The sequence below is a fragment of the Microcaecilia unicolor genome, chromosome 13, assembly GCF_901765095.1.
Source record: "Microcaecilia unicolor chromosome 13, aMicUni1.1, whole genome shotgun sequence".
Taxonomy (NCBI): domain Eukaryota; kingdom Metazoa; phylum Chordata; class Amphibia; order Gymnophiona; family Siphonopidae; genus Microcaecilia; species Microcaecilia unicolor.
This window is the reverse complement of record NC_044043.1, coordinates 64295604-64309700: the sequence shown is the minus strand read 5'-3', so window position 1 is coordinate 64309700 and position 14097 is coordinate 64295604. Positions and strand designations below refer to the sequence as shown.

The following is a 14097-nucleotide window of genomic DNA, read 5'->3' as shown; positions in this document are numbered from 1 at the left end:
TTTTCTCTGCTTTGTTATTGGTATACTGGCTAGTGGAGGTTCTGCACAGGTTATATATACAGTATCCAAAGCTCAGTGTTTTCTCAGTCTCCCTCTGCTGGTAGGAGTACATAACCCAAGTGTCTTGACCGGTCTGGAGGGTCTAGAGGAAAGAAAATTAGCAGGTGAGATCTAATTTCACCTTCTGGTACAGCTTTAACAAAAATTGCCATCTGCTGGCCAGTTAGGAGAAATACATGTCATCAGTAAAATAATACAGTTCATAGGTTTAGAAACCCACTGTTTCTATCACAAGAGGTAATAACTGTCCATTCCACTCATGATGTTATAGACCCTTCTCATATTAATTATCTCGGGCAGATGCTCAAAAGTCGTTCTTAAATACCATGTGCATTTATAGCCATGGTTGAACTTACCGATTTCCAAACAGTGACCAATGATCAAAGGAAATCGCATACAAATGAGATGCACTGAAATTCTGCAAGCAGCTCAGTAGGGAAAGTGCCTACCACGTGCGCAGAACAGTCTTGGTAAGCGTCCATGTCTGTACTTGCCCGCTCACAGGACTCCTCTCTTCTGTTAATTCTCCTCTCACCCGGGTGCACTGGTGCTCACGCTGTGGCTCCCTCACGCTACTAATCACCCTAACATGGTTTAGCTCAGTGGTTCCCAAATGTGGTCCTGGAGGCACCCCAGCCAGTCAAGTTTTCAGGATACCCAAAATGAATATTCATGAGATTTGCATGCACTGCTTCCAATGCATGCAAGTCTGTTTCATGAATATTCATTGTGGATAAATTGAAAACCTGACTGGCTGGGGTGCCTCCAGGACCAGGTTTGGGAACCACTAGCTTAGCTGCTCTGGTCTTGTTCTTGCTTCCCTTCAGGCTGCCTCCCCCCCCCCCCCCCCCCAATGATTTTGCCTGTGTGCTTCGCAATCTCTCGCCTTTTTTTTGTTTTTTGTTTCCCCCTGCCACTTTGGAGCTGGTGTCACTCTTGACATAGGCTGGCATCATAGGGGTTTCCCCAGCTGATTGGATGCATCCATGGAGGACTTCCAGCCAATGGAGGAGGGCATAGACTTCAGGGAGGAGCTTCAGGAAACTATTTGGGAAAAGAAGGAGCCCCAGGGAGAAGATGCATCAGTGGTACGTCGTCTTTACAGAGATGAGCTGCAGGACTCAATTTCTCAGGTGATGGATGTCCTGATGTTTCTGGAGAAAGTCCCAGCATCAGCAGCTGGATCTTTCCCCATGTACCTGGTGATTAAAGGGTTGATTGTAGCAGAATGAGACACCTTGGAGACAGCGTTTAAGATTATCTGTTCCATGGGACAGCTTTATCCACTGCAGGTGGAAGAGAAGGAAACCTGAACTTCCTAAGGTGGATGCAGTGGTTTCTGTGGTAACTAATGATGCAGAATAGTACAAACTTGCTTTTGTCAGTGGAAGTTGGGCCCACATAGCTGTGAATCGGGTTTTCTAGAGGCCTCTCCCTAGGTATCCAAGGCTTCACCTTTTGGCCTCGTTACCTGACATGCCCATTCTTCTTTGTGTCTGAATCCCTCTTCCACAGCCAGAGACTTTCCCCCTCCTTTATCAGAAAAACATTCCTTTTTTTTGTGGACATGCATGTTACCTGGCCAGGCTCTTCAGGCTTCGGTTTGTGAGAGTTGGCTAGAGCGTATTTGCAATGGGCAAAACAGGTGTTGGGTGAACCTGGGAAGACCCCGGTGGAGGTGAGCTAGGTGAAGCTGGGGGATGCTTTGTATGATCCTATTAGAACTACGGTGAAGGAAATGGTGTGCGCAGGTTCTTGTTGCATAGTTTGTCAGTGGGCATGGCATCTAAGGGCAAAGTTAAGTAGGCTTTACTTTTGAGGTAAACTGTTGTTCGGAGAAGACCTAGAGAAGCTGGTTAAGAGTTTAGGAGAATCTAAGCTTCCACATCTGCTAGAGGACAAGCCTGGCAACGTTTCCCAGGAAGATACCATGGTTCTCAAAGGCAGGTTTTTTTTTTTTTCAAAGGAGTTGGTTCTTTCAGGGATGCTGCAGGAGAGGCTAGGATACTGGGACGGTGCCCCAAGGCAGCCGAGAGAAAATCAGTGAAGGTGTAGGGGCCCACCTACTGGTAGCAGTAGGAGAAAGATTGAGAACTTCTATTGAGAGTGGGTCTAGATAATAATAGACCGGTGGGTCCTTGAGATTGTCTGAGAAGAGTATGCCCTGAAGTTCACTTGCCAACTGCCAGAGCTTTTATAGAGTCTTTCTTGTCAGTCAAACAAACCTGCAGAGGCTAGTACAGCTACAAGCAGTGGTGGCAGCTACGTGGGAAGAGCATGCAGCACAGGAAGATACTTAATCTATTTCATTGTACCAAAATAGGAGGGCGGAGGGCACCTTCTGTCCTATATTGAACCTCGAGAGTCAACAGGGCCTTAAGGGTTCCCAAGTTCTGCTTGGAGACTTTATGGTCAGTAATTGTGGAAGTCTGGCGGGGGGGGGGGGGGGGGGGGGGATATTTGACATCACTGGACTTAACAGAGGTGTATTTGCATAATTCTATTCAGAAAGTGCATCAGAGTTATCTTTGTTTCACAATTTTAGGGCACCGTTTTCTGTTCTGTTTCCTACTTTTTGGTCTAGTGACGTCTCATCGGACCTTCTCCAAGGTGATGGTAGTGGTGGTGGCAGCCCTATGCAAGGGAGGGATCCTGGTGAACCCCTATCTGGACAATTGATTGATTCAGGTGTCCTACCAAGAGAACGTTTGAGCAACAGTGAGAATGGGTACAGTTCTTGGGTTGGGTAGTCTAACCAAGAGTAGGCCAAGTCACTCACAAGTACTCGAATACCCAGAACAGTGTCAGTCTCAGAAATGCTCTACATTTGTGGCATATGTAGGCTAACACCAGGCTGTAAAATGTTTAATCTGTTTTCTTCGTTTCAGGGCATTTTATTAGATGAGGCATCTGGAGTGAACAGAAATCAACAGCCAATTCTTCCAGCTGGACTGCAGCCTCCGAAGACCATCATTTCCAGCTGGAACCGAAAGGTTCTTAATTCTTTTCTTTCACACCAATCCTTTAACAGGGCCCTGTGGTTCCTTATACAAGTGTCACTGACTTGACTGTCTTTTTCTGGATATGAAAGAAGCATGCATATATCTGGTGGGCTTTCATAAGGTGCAAGAAAGTTTGTGTTTTCTATATAAGAAGAGTTTATTAAAGGACAAGGGGCTATAATATAGTGGAGGAGGCTTAGAATAAATGTGAGGAAATACTATTTTACTTAGAGGGTGGTAGTTACCTGGGATTGCTTGCCAGCAGAGATGGTAGCAACTAGAACGGTGACAGAGTACAAGCATGCTTAGGGAGATACAGAGGAAAGTCGCAAGGAAGGGAGAAGACCCGATCTGCAATAACCACTAGTCAGGTCAACTGAATGGACCAAAAACTTTTCCAAATCGGTAGACAGTGTTATACCAGAAATGCTCTACATTTGTTTAAAAAATCTTTTCTGGTCATTTTGTTCATATTGGTTAGAATTTAATATTTAAAGTCTGTGGAAGTCTTCCAGGTCAAAATTCTTTTGACATATTTTCCCCAGGGTGGAGACTCAAACAGAAGGACAAAGTCAGAAACTTTTCGATTGCTTCACGCCAAGAACATTTTAAGGCCTCAACTCAAGTTCCGAGAGAAGATTGACAACTCTAATACTCCCTTCGTCCCAAAGCTTTTCATCAAGCCCAATGCTCAGAAACCGCTGCCCCCAGGTAACTTCAGGGAGTGCATCTACAGATACAGAAGGGCCAGTGTGTATATGCTATACTGTGCATCAGGGTTCATGGCAGGATGGCTCAGTTGAGTAGAGTAAATTGCTAAAAATGCTAGCATGATGACTTCTGCATGGACTGGTGAACAAGCTGGGATTCTTCATTGTAGAGTGTTTTTTTTTAATACTTTGTATTTTTTTTATTGAAAACTTTTCAATAATACAAGTATTCAACTCTTGGACAGCTATAGAACAAGCTAAACAATGATAGTGCTCCCCTCTCCTCTCCCATCCCTTCCCTTATACTTTCTATTAAATATTTTTCAATGTATAAATTCTTTCTGAATATTTTATAGAAAGTCAGTATAAACATAAAATTAAATAATCACATTTATCTTAAACATTCAAAATTGGTGCTTCCCTTGTAAATAGTCAGACTGAGTGGATTGAATTTTCCTTATTTGCTGGAATCTTTTATGTTTATGGTGCAAAATGCAACTTCAGGAAAGTGAGGCCAGAAGAAAAGTTGATCTGGTGGGGTAGGCAAGGAGGTGTTATAAGTAGATCTGTGTGTTCTGCATTGGGCAAAAGCAGTTTACAGTATATATTAACAAATAATTATCTAGCTAATACAAAAACTTTCTTAGTACATTTCATGTTTAAATAAACACCTCATGTAGACTTAGATCTTCCTGAATATTTGCTTCAAACACCATTTAATCACGTTTTAACACATTCCTGAAATTTCCAACCTTGCATCCACAATGAGTGGCAAGGAACCCATGCCTTGGAAGAACAGATAGGTTAGCTGTCCGCATTTTTTTTTGAGGAGTGCACCCGAATCACATACGACTAGTGGGTTCTGGAAATAGTGTAAAAAGGGTAACAGAGTAGTGCCCTTCCCCCCCCCCCCCCCCCCCGACAAGTATCTTGTTTCTCCGTGTTGCGTGCCAGACAAAAAGCCAGAGGTGATTGAGCATTGGAAGTAGTGCTCCTAGAATGAGCAATCAGGAATGGGGGCAAGAAAGATGCTCCATCTAAGGAAGGCTACTTTTGTCAATTCTCAATTTGAAGGAGGTAAATCAGACACTGAAGATCTCTCATTTCAGGATGGAAACCTTATGTTCAGATGTAGCGGTGGAAGGATTTCTCACAGCTTTGTATCTCAAGGAGGCCTATTTGCACATTCCAATTTGGGGACTACATCTGCATTTTGCTGTTATGGGGCATGTTTATTAGTTTCAGGCTTTTTCTTTTGGCCCGGCTGTGGCTCCTCAAACATTTTTTATGGTGGTGGTGGTGATGGCAGTGCAGTGGCAGCAGCACCAGCCCTTTGAAGAGAGGGTCTCATGGTTCACCCATATTTGGACAACTGGCTCACAAGGGCAAAGACAGAACAAGACATCCTTGGTGATTCAGTTACTTCAGTATTCAGGATGGAAAATCGATTTAAACATGAACAAGTTGGAGCCATCACAGTGCTTGAAATATTTTATTCGATATCCACTGAGGACGAGTGTTTCTAACCCAAGAATTGGATTTCAAGGTCAGATTCAGAACTTTGCGACCCACAGTGATGGGATTACATGCAGATTATAGGTTCCATGGCAGCCAGTCTAGATCTAGTTCCTGTGATTGTGCTAGTGGCGTACCAAGGGGGGGGGGGGGGGGGGGGGGGGGGGGCGATCTGCCCCGGGTGTCAGCAGGTGGGGGGGTGCCCCATTGGCACCACAGTCCCCACCTGCCTACTACTAGTTCCGTCGACAGATGACCCTCTTCTACCACCCGGCCGGCACCCAGCCTTTAAAACAAATCTGTGAAGTGCCTCGCGCCTGCTCTGCTGTAAATGAAGCAAATCGCATCGGCCCTTCCCTGTGTCCCGCCCTCGCGACACAGGGAAGGGCCGGTGTGACGAGGCGATTTGCTTCATTTATAGCAGAGCAGACGCGAGGAGCTTCACAGATTTGTTTTAAAGGCTGGGTGCCGGCCGGGTGGCAGGAAAAGAGGGTCGTCTGTCAACAGAGCTGGTGGGGAGGGGGAGGCTCAAATGGGAGAAGGGGACTGGGTCTGGGGAGACTCAGATGGGAGAAAGGGACTGGGTGGGGGGCTCAGATGGGAGAAGGGGACTGGGACTGGGTGGGGGGCTCAGATGGGAGAAGGGGACGGACTGGGGGGGGGGGGCTCAGATGGGAGAAGAGGACTGGGTCTGGGGGGCTCGGGAGAAGGGGACTGGGTCTTGGGGGGGCTCAGATGGGAGAAGGGGTCTGGGAGGGGCCTCAGATGGGAAAGGGGATTGGGTCTGGGGGGGCTCAGATTGGAGAACAGGACTGGATCTGGGGGGCTCGGGAGAAGGGGACTGGGTCTGGGGGGGCTCAGATGGGAGAAGGGGCCTGGGTCTGGGAGGGGGGTCTGAGAAGGGGGCAGGAGGGAGAATGGGGCCATGCCTGGGGCAGGTGGGAGAATGGGTCTGGGTCTGAAAAGGGGGGCCCTAGTGCAAGGCATGTGGATGAAGGGGACTGGAACTGGGGGTTGAAAAGGGGCAGGGGCTGAAACTGGGGGGACTGGGGGCTGAAAAGGGGTCAGGGAGAAGTGGCTGGGGCTGAAGCTCTGGACTGGTGGGAGAAAAGGGCTGGGGTTGAAACTGGGGACAGGGGGCTGAAAAGGGGACAGGGAGAAGTGGCTGGGGGCTGAAGCTCAGGACTGGTGGGAGAAAAGGGCTGGGGCTGAAACTGGGGGCTGAAAAGGGGGGCAGGTGGGAGATGTGGACTGGAACTAGGGGCAGGTAGGATAATGGGTCTGGAACTGGGGGCTGAAATGAGGGGGCAGAGAGATGGGACAGACCCTGGATGGAAGGGGGAGCGAGAGGGAGGATAGACCCTGGATGGAAGGGGGAGCGAGAGGGAGGGCAGGCTGGGGCTGAAACTGGGGGCTGAAAAGGGGGGCAGGTGGGAGATGTGGACTGGAACTAGGGGCAGGTAGGATAATGGGTCTGGAACTGGGGGCTGAAATGAGGGGGCAGAGAGAGGGGACAGACCCTGGATGGAAGGGGGAGCGAGAGGGAGGACAGACCCTGGATGGAAGGGGGAGCGAGAGGGAGGGCAGACAGACCCTGGATGGGAGTGAGAGGGAGGGCAGACCCTGGATGGATTGAAGGGGCAGAGAGAAAAGGCAGACAGTGGATGGAAGGGGGAGAGAGAGAGGGCAGATGGGCAGATGGTGGATGGAAGGGGCAGAGCAGATTTGGATGGAAGGGAGAGGGAGGGCAGACACTGGATGGAAGGGGCAGGGAGAGAGGGCAGACACTGGATGGCAGAGAGAGAGAGCGAAGACAGATGCTGGATGGAAGGAAGACAGTGAAAAGAAGATGAAAGCAGAAAATAGAGACGACAAACTGTATATGTTTTTATTTTTTTGCTTTAGGATAAAGTAGTATTGTAGATGTGTTAATAAATGTTTACAATTAGAATATGTAAATAAGGTAATCTTTTTATTGGACTAATTTTAATAGTTTTGACTAACTTTCGGAGAACAAAACCCCCTTCCTCAGGTCAGGATAGGATACTGTAACCTGAGGAAGGAGGTTTTGGCCTTTGAAAGCTAAATGTATTAGTCCAATAAAATGGTTTTATTTTATTTTCTATATTTGTTTTATTTCTATTTGTTAATTTGTAAAGTGGTGATTGGTATTGTTAGTTTTGTCAAATTTACATCTGCTGTCTTTATATTTTACACAGTACTAGGGAACATTTTTTGTTTCTGTGGTGTTGCATCTGTGTTTGTGAAAAAGACATGGCTTTCAGTTGGCATTGGCTGTGCAGGATCGACGATCTGTACTATTCTGTCTGGTTTCGTTTTACAATAGGTGAATTGATGTTCTAGTGCTCACTGTAGTGTTTAAGATGCTTTCCTTTCCCTTGTGTGACTTGTAGAAATTATGGTATGCTAGAATTGCTCTATAGGTCCTGAGTGTTTTGTATTCTAGGTATGCCTAGTACTGGATTTTGGAGGGGGTGTTAAAAAATGACCAGCCCCGGGTGTGAACTACCCTAGGTACGCCACTGAATTGTGCTCATATGGAATCCCTGCAAGCTTCTTTCTTGGTGTTGTATTTTCAGTGTCAGTCGTGTGAGACTCACTTACCTTGGTTGAAGATGGCCAAAGCCATCAATACTGAGTAGCTGTGGGTGCACAGTCTCTCTCTTGTAGAGAAGATCTTATAGCTCTTTAGTCTCTATCTGCTGACTGATGGATATAACCCATGCATTTTGGACTGGTCAGGTAGGATTCAAGGAAAGAAAATTGGAACGTTTCTAAATATTTCCTTGTTCTGTTGCATGAGTGCATTTCATTTTTAATTCAGGGCAACTGAACACATATTTCTGGACATATAAATCAATATTCATTTAGTGCTAGTCAACATAAGCAGTTTTATATGTGTAAGCAACAATTTTAGGTGCTAAACATATATAAATTATAGAGTTCATTTTCAAAAGAGAAAAATGTCTCAGAAATGGCATAAAGTGGCATTTGGACATTTTTCTCCGTAAAATGTCCAAATCTCAATTTTTCTAAACTTGGATTTGAATTGTTTTTCTCTGCAGTGCGTCCAAATCACAAGGGGGCATTTGGGTGTTCCCAAAACTTGAACTTTTTTCTGCTATAATGGAACAAAGCAAAAACATCCAGGGCTAAAAGTTAGCTGTTTTGGTCTAGACCTGTTTCAATCACGTCTAAATCATGAAAAGCTACTCTAAATGATGAGATGACCACTGGAGGGATTAAGGCATGACCCCCCCCCAAAAAAAAAAAAACAAAAAAAAAAAAACAGTACATACCAGCCTCTCTGACAGCCTCAGATGTTATGGCCAGTCTTATTAGAGCAGCAAGCAGGTTTTTGGATTAGCTTAGTGGTTGATGCAGTTCACTGTAGAGAAGGAGACCTAGGCCCATAATCCCACTCTAACTGGTACACTTGTGGTAGGAAGTGTGAGCCCTCCAAAAACCTACTTATAGGTGACACCTGCAGGCATAAGGGCTATTGTAGTGGTGTACAGTTGGTTACAGTAGGTTTTTGGTGGGTTTCGGATGGCTCGCCATACATATAAGGGGATAACGGTGAGATGTGTACCTGGGACCTTTTATGTGAAGTTTGCTGCAGTGCCCCTCTGCTCTGCTGGGATGTCTGTGTGGCTAGTCTACTAAGAATGCTGGCATGTGGGTATGATATATGGTTGAAAAAGATATACACACTGAGCAGAACATCTAGCATATGCCCATTTTTGAAACAAAAAGTTGGACGTTTTTCTGGTTTGAAAATGGCCATGTTAGCTACTGGATTTTTTTTTTTGCTAAACGTCCAAAATCGGATTTAGACATATTGAAAATAGTCCTGCATATGTAACTGTGCTGCACAGAAAAAGTAGGTATAAGTGGAACATCTGTTTTGGACATTCCACTTATAACCATATATTCAGTGGCGGTGCCTAAATGGATAGCATGCTGAACAAACATATCTCTCTCTCGTATATGTATATTGATATAATTTATTGAAACCATACATTAGATGTTTCAAATCATACACTGTCTATCCCAGTGAATAGTGGCATATATACCTACATATAGATATTTTTATGTATATTATATCAGTGTACATATATAAAACAAAGTGTAATATTTAAAAGTATGACATTCAATTCTGCGTTTTTGCAGGATTTTGGGGGGAGGGCCGATGTTGGTGTGATCATGATTGTTGAGGATTAATTATCAAAATCTCAAGGGGGGGGTCCTAGGGGCCTGTAAAATCATTTTCACGGGAGGGGGGATGCAAGACCGAAGGCTTGCCAAGGTGTCTAATATCTTTCCTCTAGCTCTGCTGTGATGAAAGGCCACTGTTTGAGAATATTGGGCTTAATGACAGCAATGGAGTTGGTATCCTGGGGCAACCTAGTGACAAGTTTCCCACGCTCTTAAAATTTATTTACATGACCCTTTTAAGTAGCAGGCAAGGAGCCAACACTGTTAGGCAGGAGAGAGGCTGGAATTAGGATAACGAAGAGTTGCCATCATCAGGCAGACAAGAAAACAACTGCTGCAGGTTGGTTGCTGAGGAAGAGAGGCTAGAGAGCACTGAAATAAATTGAGAATAAAACCCCACAGATAAACAGTATAGAGAAGAGGACAAAAAAAAAAAGAACTTTAAAAGTTTTTATAGTGGCTGTTAAAAGTTTTGGCTAATACTGGTTAGGCTGTAGGTGAGATGACACCAAGTCACTTATTTCAGTACTCACAAAATATTGAAGGCTAAATGCAAGACATGTACAAATATTTGGCTAAAAATGGCCTGTTGCATGTGAAGATCTAAGGTGAAGGAGTCCTTGATCTGGTGAATGCAGAAGGAAACCTTTTATAAGGGCAAATAATTAGGGATCATCCAGTATAAATTTCCGAGTACAGATGAGTTGAATAGAATCAGGAACTGTCCCCAACCAAGAGATGTACCAGGACTGTTGTAGAGATGGGGTACACTTTCACTCTCTTTATTTGTCAAGAACTTTCTTATTGTGTAGATAAGGTCTTGCAGTTTGGTATCTGTAATGTATCTCAACAAATAGGGATATGTGAGAAACCAGAACATGTAAACAGGCTCCTTCTATCTGGTATTTTGGAAGAGCTATTTTTAAAGACCATTTCCATTATGTAGCGTCCCACTATTTCAGAACCTGAGAGATAGTTGTGTCCATCAACCAGCAGTTGGAGATAGAGAACTGAAAACTAAGCTGAGACATATCTCTTGGCATCCAGTCCATCTCCTCAGTATTTTCCATCTCCAGCAGGTGGAGATATGTCTTAGCTCAGTTTTCAGTTCTCTGTTCTCTATCTCTCTTGGCATCCAGCTCCTCGTTATTTTCTGTCCCTCAGATGGATGGGCACATTTTTCAGCCTCTGGTTCTGAGTAATTTCTCGTGGTCAACTGGTCCTCAGTTGAGCTTTGCGGGTGGCTTGAGTCTGCAGAGTCATATTTTGAAGTCTTCAGATCCCTGTTTCTGCCCCATAAATGTAGTTCTTCCCTCCTTTCACCTCTCCCCTGTTTCCTGTGGAGCTGTCCTTTTCCAGCACAACCGCCTTAAAAAAAAACAAAACAAACAAACAAAACCCAGAAAGGAGAAGGAAAGAGGTTTACTGGAGAGTGTGGGACAGGGCATAATTCCTGGTCATTTCCTGATCATTTCTCATCTGGGATAAGACGTTGAGACCATGAGCATACAGCAGTGATAAGTCTGACTGAAATTTGAATTGGAACCACTTGGAAGGCTACTAGTTCTGTTTTTTGCAGGGGAGGGATCCTAACTCTCACAACTTGTGACTGCATTGTGCTGTGCTAGTGACTGGGGGTGAATGGCGACTTCCGCGGAGGCAGTTAAGTGGTATTCCTGCTGTGGGACCCACTGGCTTTGGGGCCTACAGTGAGTTCAAACCGGGAATCCCACATGATGCGGAGGAAATGGTCAAGTGTCTGCACATCGGATTTGGCGCAGCATCTGAATATACCGGGGTCTTTGGGCGACATGGCCGATGCGCAGTTTGATGCAGGAGAGCGAGGGAGCAGGTGCTATTTTGTCTGGGGCCAACTGGCAGTGAGGAACAACCTCTGTCAGATCACGTGTAGAACACAGCTGCTATTTTGCAGCCTCAGGGCAACAGAGCATTCAGTTGCTTCGGGATCTTTGCTTTCTCTGGAGTTTATATTGTTCTTATACCAGGCCTATTTACTTAAGCAGGGACAGTCGGAGTTGCTGCTTCAGTTTCTCACCTCACTGCCCCCAACTCCTAAGAGGTTTCATTTAAACCTCCAGGAGTGGGCAGATGAGGCTGTTCTGATGTGGCCTCGGTCTGTTCAGAGGAGCCATCGTTGAAGAAGCTGTTAGGGGAGGGAGAACTCCCTCCTGAGGAGGGGGATGATAGGAAATTACTAAGGTGGTTTCATAAAGAGGAGCTCGGTACTCATATTTCTGAGGCACTGGTGGTGCTTTTCATTGAGGAACTTTTGCTTTGGCGTCAGGAATTCCATCTTTGAAGATCATTAGGGGGCTTAGAGGTGGTTCTAAGGCTTTCCTGATGCATCCAGACATTCAGGACCTGATTACAGCAGAATGGGTCTCTCAAGATGCGGGGCTGAGAATGGGAAGAGCCATGATTCACCTCTATCCGTTGGTTCCAGAGGAGAAAAATAAATTGTAGATTCCTAGGGTGGGCACCCTAGTTACAGCGGTGACTAAGAAGTCAACCTTGCTAATGGAAGGGGGCATTGCCCTAAAAGACCTACAGGATAGGAAGCTAGAAGGCTCGCTGAAACAAGCCTTTTTAATAGCCTGTTTTTGGGCCTTCAAGGACAGTGTGAAGCTCATTCATGGCAAGAGCATGCCAGAAGTGGCATTAGCAGTCTGCAACACAAGATGGGTGCAATAAGGCCTAACCTGAAGTGGAGTTGGCCTACTTGGTGGACGCTATTTATGGCATGGTATGGGTTACAGCCCACAGTATGTCTTTGACTGTTGCGGCACGTCAGCAACTCTGGTTGCAGCATTGGGCAGCGGAGGCAGCATCAAAGTCATGTCATGTCTCCCTCTTTTGGGGTGAATGGTTGTTTGGAGAAGATCTCAGTAACTTGGTGACAGAATGAGGAAAACTAATCCACAGCGGTTGCTGGAGGATAATCCAAAAGTCTCTGGTCATCTGTCTTCAGGGGGCTGTCAATTTTGAGACAGCAGACGGTGCCGGCCAGGTCATCAGCAATATGTTCAGAAGTCTTTCATGGATGCCAGTCTTCAATTTTTGTGGACAGGTAGTCATCCTCTCAGCTAGAGCACTCAGTGCTTCCTGAGCTTCACATTGATTCATGGCTGGTCCACTTTTCTCTTTCTCTGGTGGGAAGATGTCTTCAGGAGTTTCAGGAGGAGTGTACCAAAATCGCTTCAGACCAGTGGGTTCTGGATATTCTTACAGAAAGTTACAAGCAGGAGTTCTCCCACTCAGACCTCTCTTCTTGCAGTCTCCTTGTCGAAAGGGAACTAAGATGGTCAAGGTAGAGGCCACCATGGATTCCTTGCTGGTGCTCTGGGCCATTGTTCTAGTTCCCCAGGCCAAACAGAGACAAGGCAGATACTCGGTCTACTTAATTGTCCCAATGAAGGAAGGTTTTTTTTATTAGTCTGGTCTTAGATCTCAAATATCTAAATTGCTGCCTCCGACTGTCCCGCTTTCACATGGAAACACTGAGAGCAGTCACAGTCTCAGTTCAAGCAGGAGAATTTCTCACCATCCTCGATCTCAAGGAGGCGTACTTGCATATACCCATATGGTCATTGCATTGGAGGTTTCTACATTTTGCGGTACTGGGTCGTCGCTTCCAGTTCAAGGATTTGCTCTTCAGTCTTGCCTTAGTATCAAGAAGGTTTACAAAGGTTGTGGTGGTGGTGGCTTTCATTCGGCACCAGGGAATCAGAGTTCACTCATATCTTGACGACTAGTTCATTCATGAGTTGTCCTATTCGGACAGTGTGGCTGCAATGGACAATGTTGTCTGTCTTCTGCAGTCGGGTTGGGTGATCAATTAACTCCATCGCATATGGTAGAGTAACTGGGCATTCTGTTTGACTCAACAAGGGAGAGGATCTTCCTCATGGAATGTAGGAGGTTAAAGCTGATTTAACAGATTTATCTTCAGTCAAGGCACAGGTTCTGGTGTCAGTGACAGCGGCTATGGAAGTGGTGCCATGGGCAAGGGCTCATTTGCAGCCATTACAGTTGTCTCTTCTCAGCCGCTGGTCCTCTGTGTCACAGAAGTAAGACCTTTATCTTCCTTGGATGCTGGTTGCCAGACGGAATATGCAGTGGTGGTTGTCACCCAGAAATTTGACCATTGGCATTCCCTTTTGGTTAACACAATGGGAGGTGGTGACAATGGACGCCAGCAAGTCGGGTTGGGGAGCGAATTACAAATTCCATCTGACACAAGGCACCTGGATGGAACAGGAGACTCAGTTGTCAGTAAATTGCTTGGAGCTCAGGGCAGTGCGGAATGCCTTATGCGTCTTAGCTCCCTTTCTGGCGGGGGTCCTTGTCCAAGTTTTCTCCGAAAAGCAACAGTGGTGGCTTATATCAACAAGCAAGACAGGACCCGCAGTTGTTCGATGGTAGTGAGGGCGGCCTCCTTTATGAATTGGACGGAGAAAAATCATCTCTGCTTGTCGGCAACTCACATCACTGGGTCTTTTAAACGTGGAGGTGAACTTTCTCAGCAGGCACTTCTTGGACCCAGGAGAATG

The 14097-nt window shown here is 45.8% G+C and overlaps 1 protein-coding gene across 1 annotated transcript in view; it reads left to right on the top strand.

Moving 5' to 3' along the window:
• EXOSC10 (exosome component 10) overlaps positions 1–14097 on the top strand; it is a 68286-nt gene that overhangs the window by 10919 nt on the left and 43270 nt on the right. The window contains exons 4-5 of the mRNA XM_030222265.1: positions 2949–3053; positions 3608–3773. Of these exons, the coding sequence (XP_030078125.1) occupies positions 2949–3053; positions 3608–3773 (271 nt within the window). The remainder of the gene's footprint in view (positions 1–2948; positions 3054–3607; positions 3774–14097) is intronic.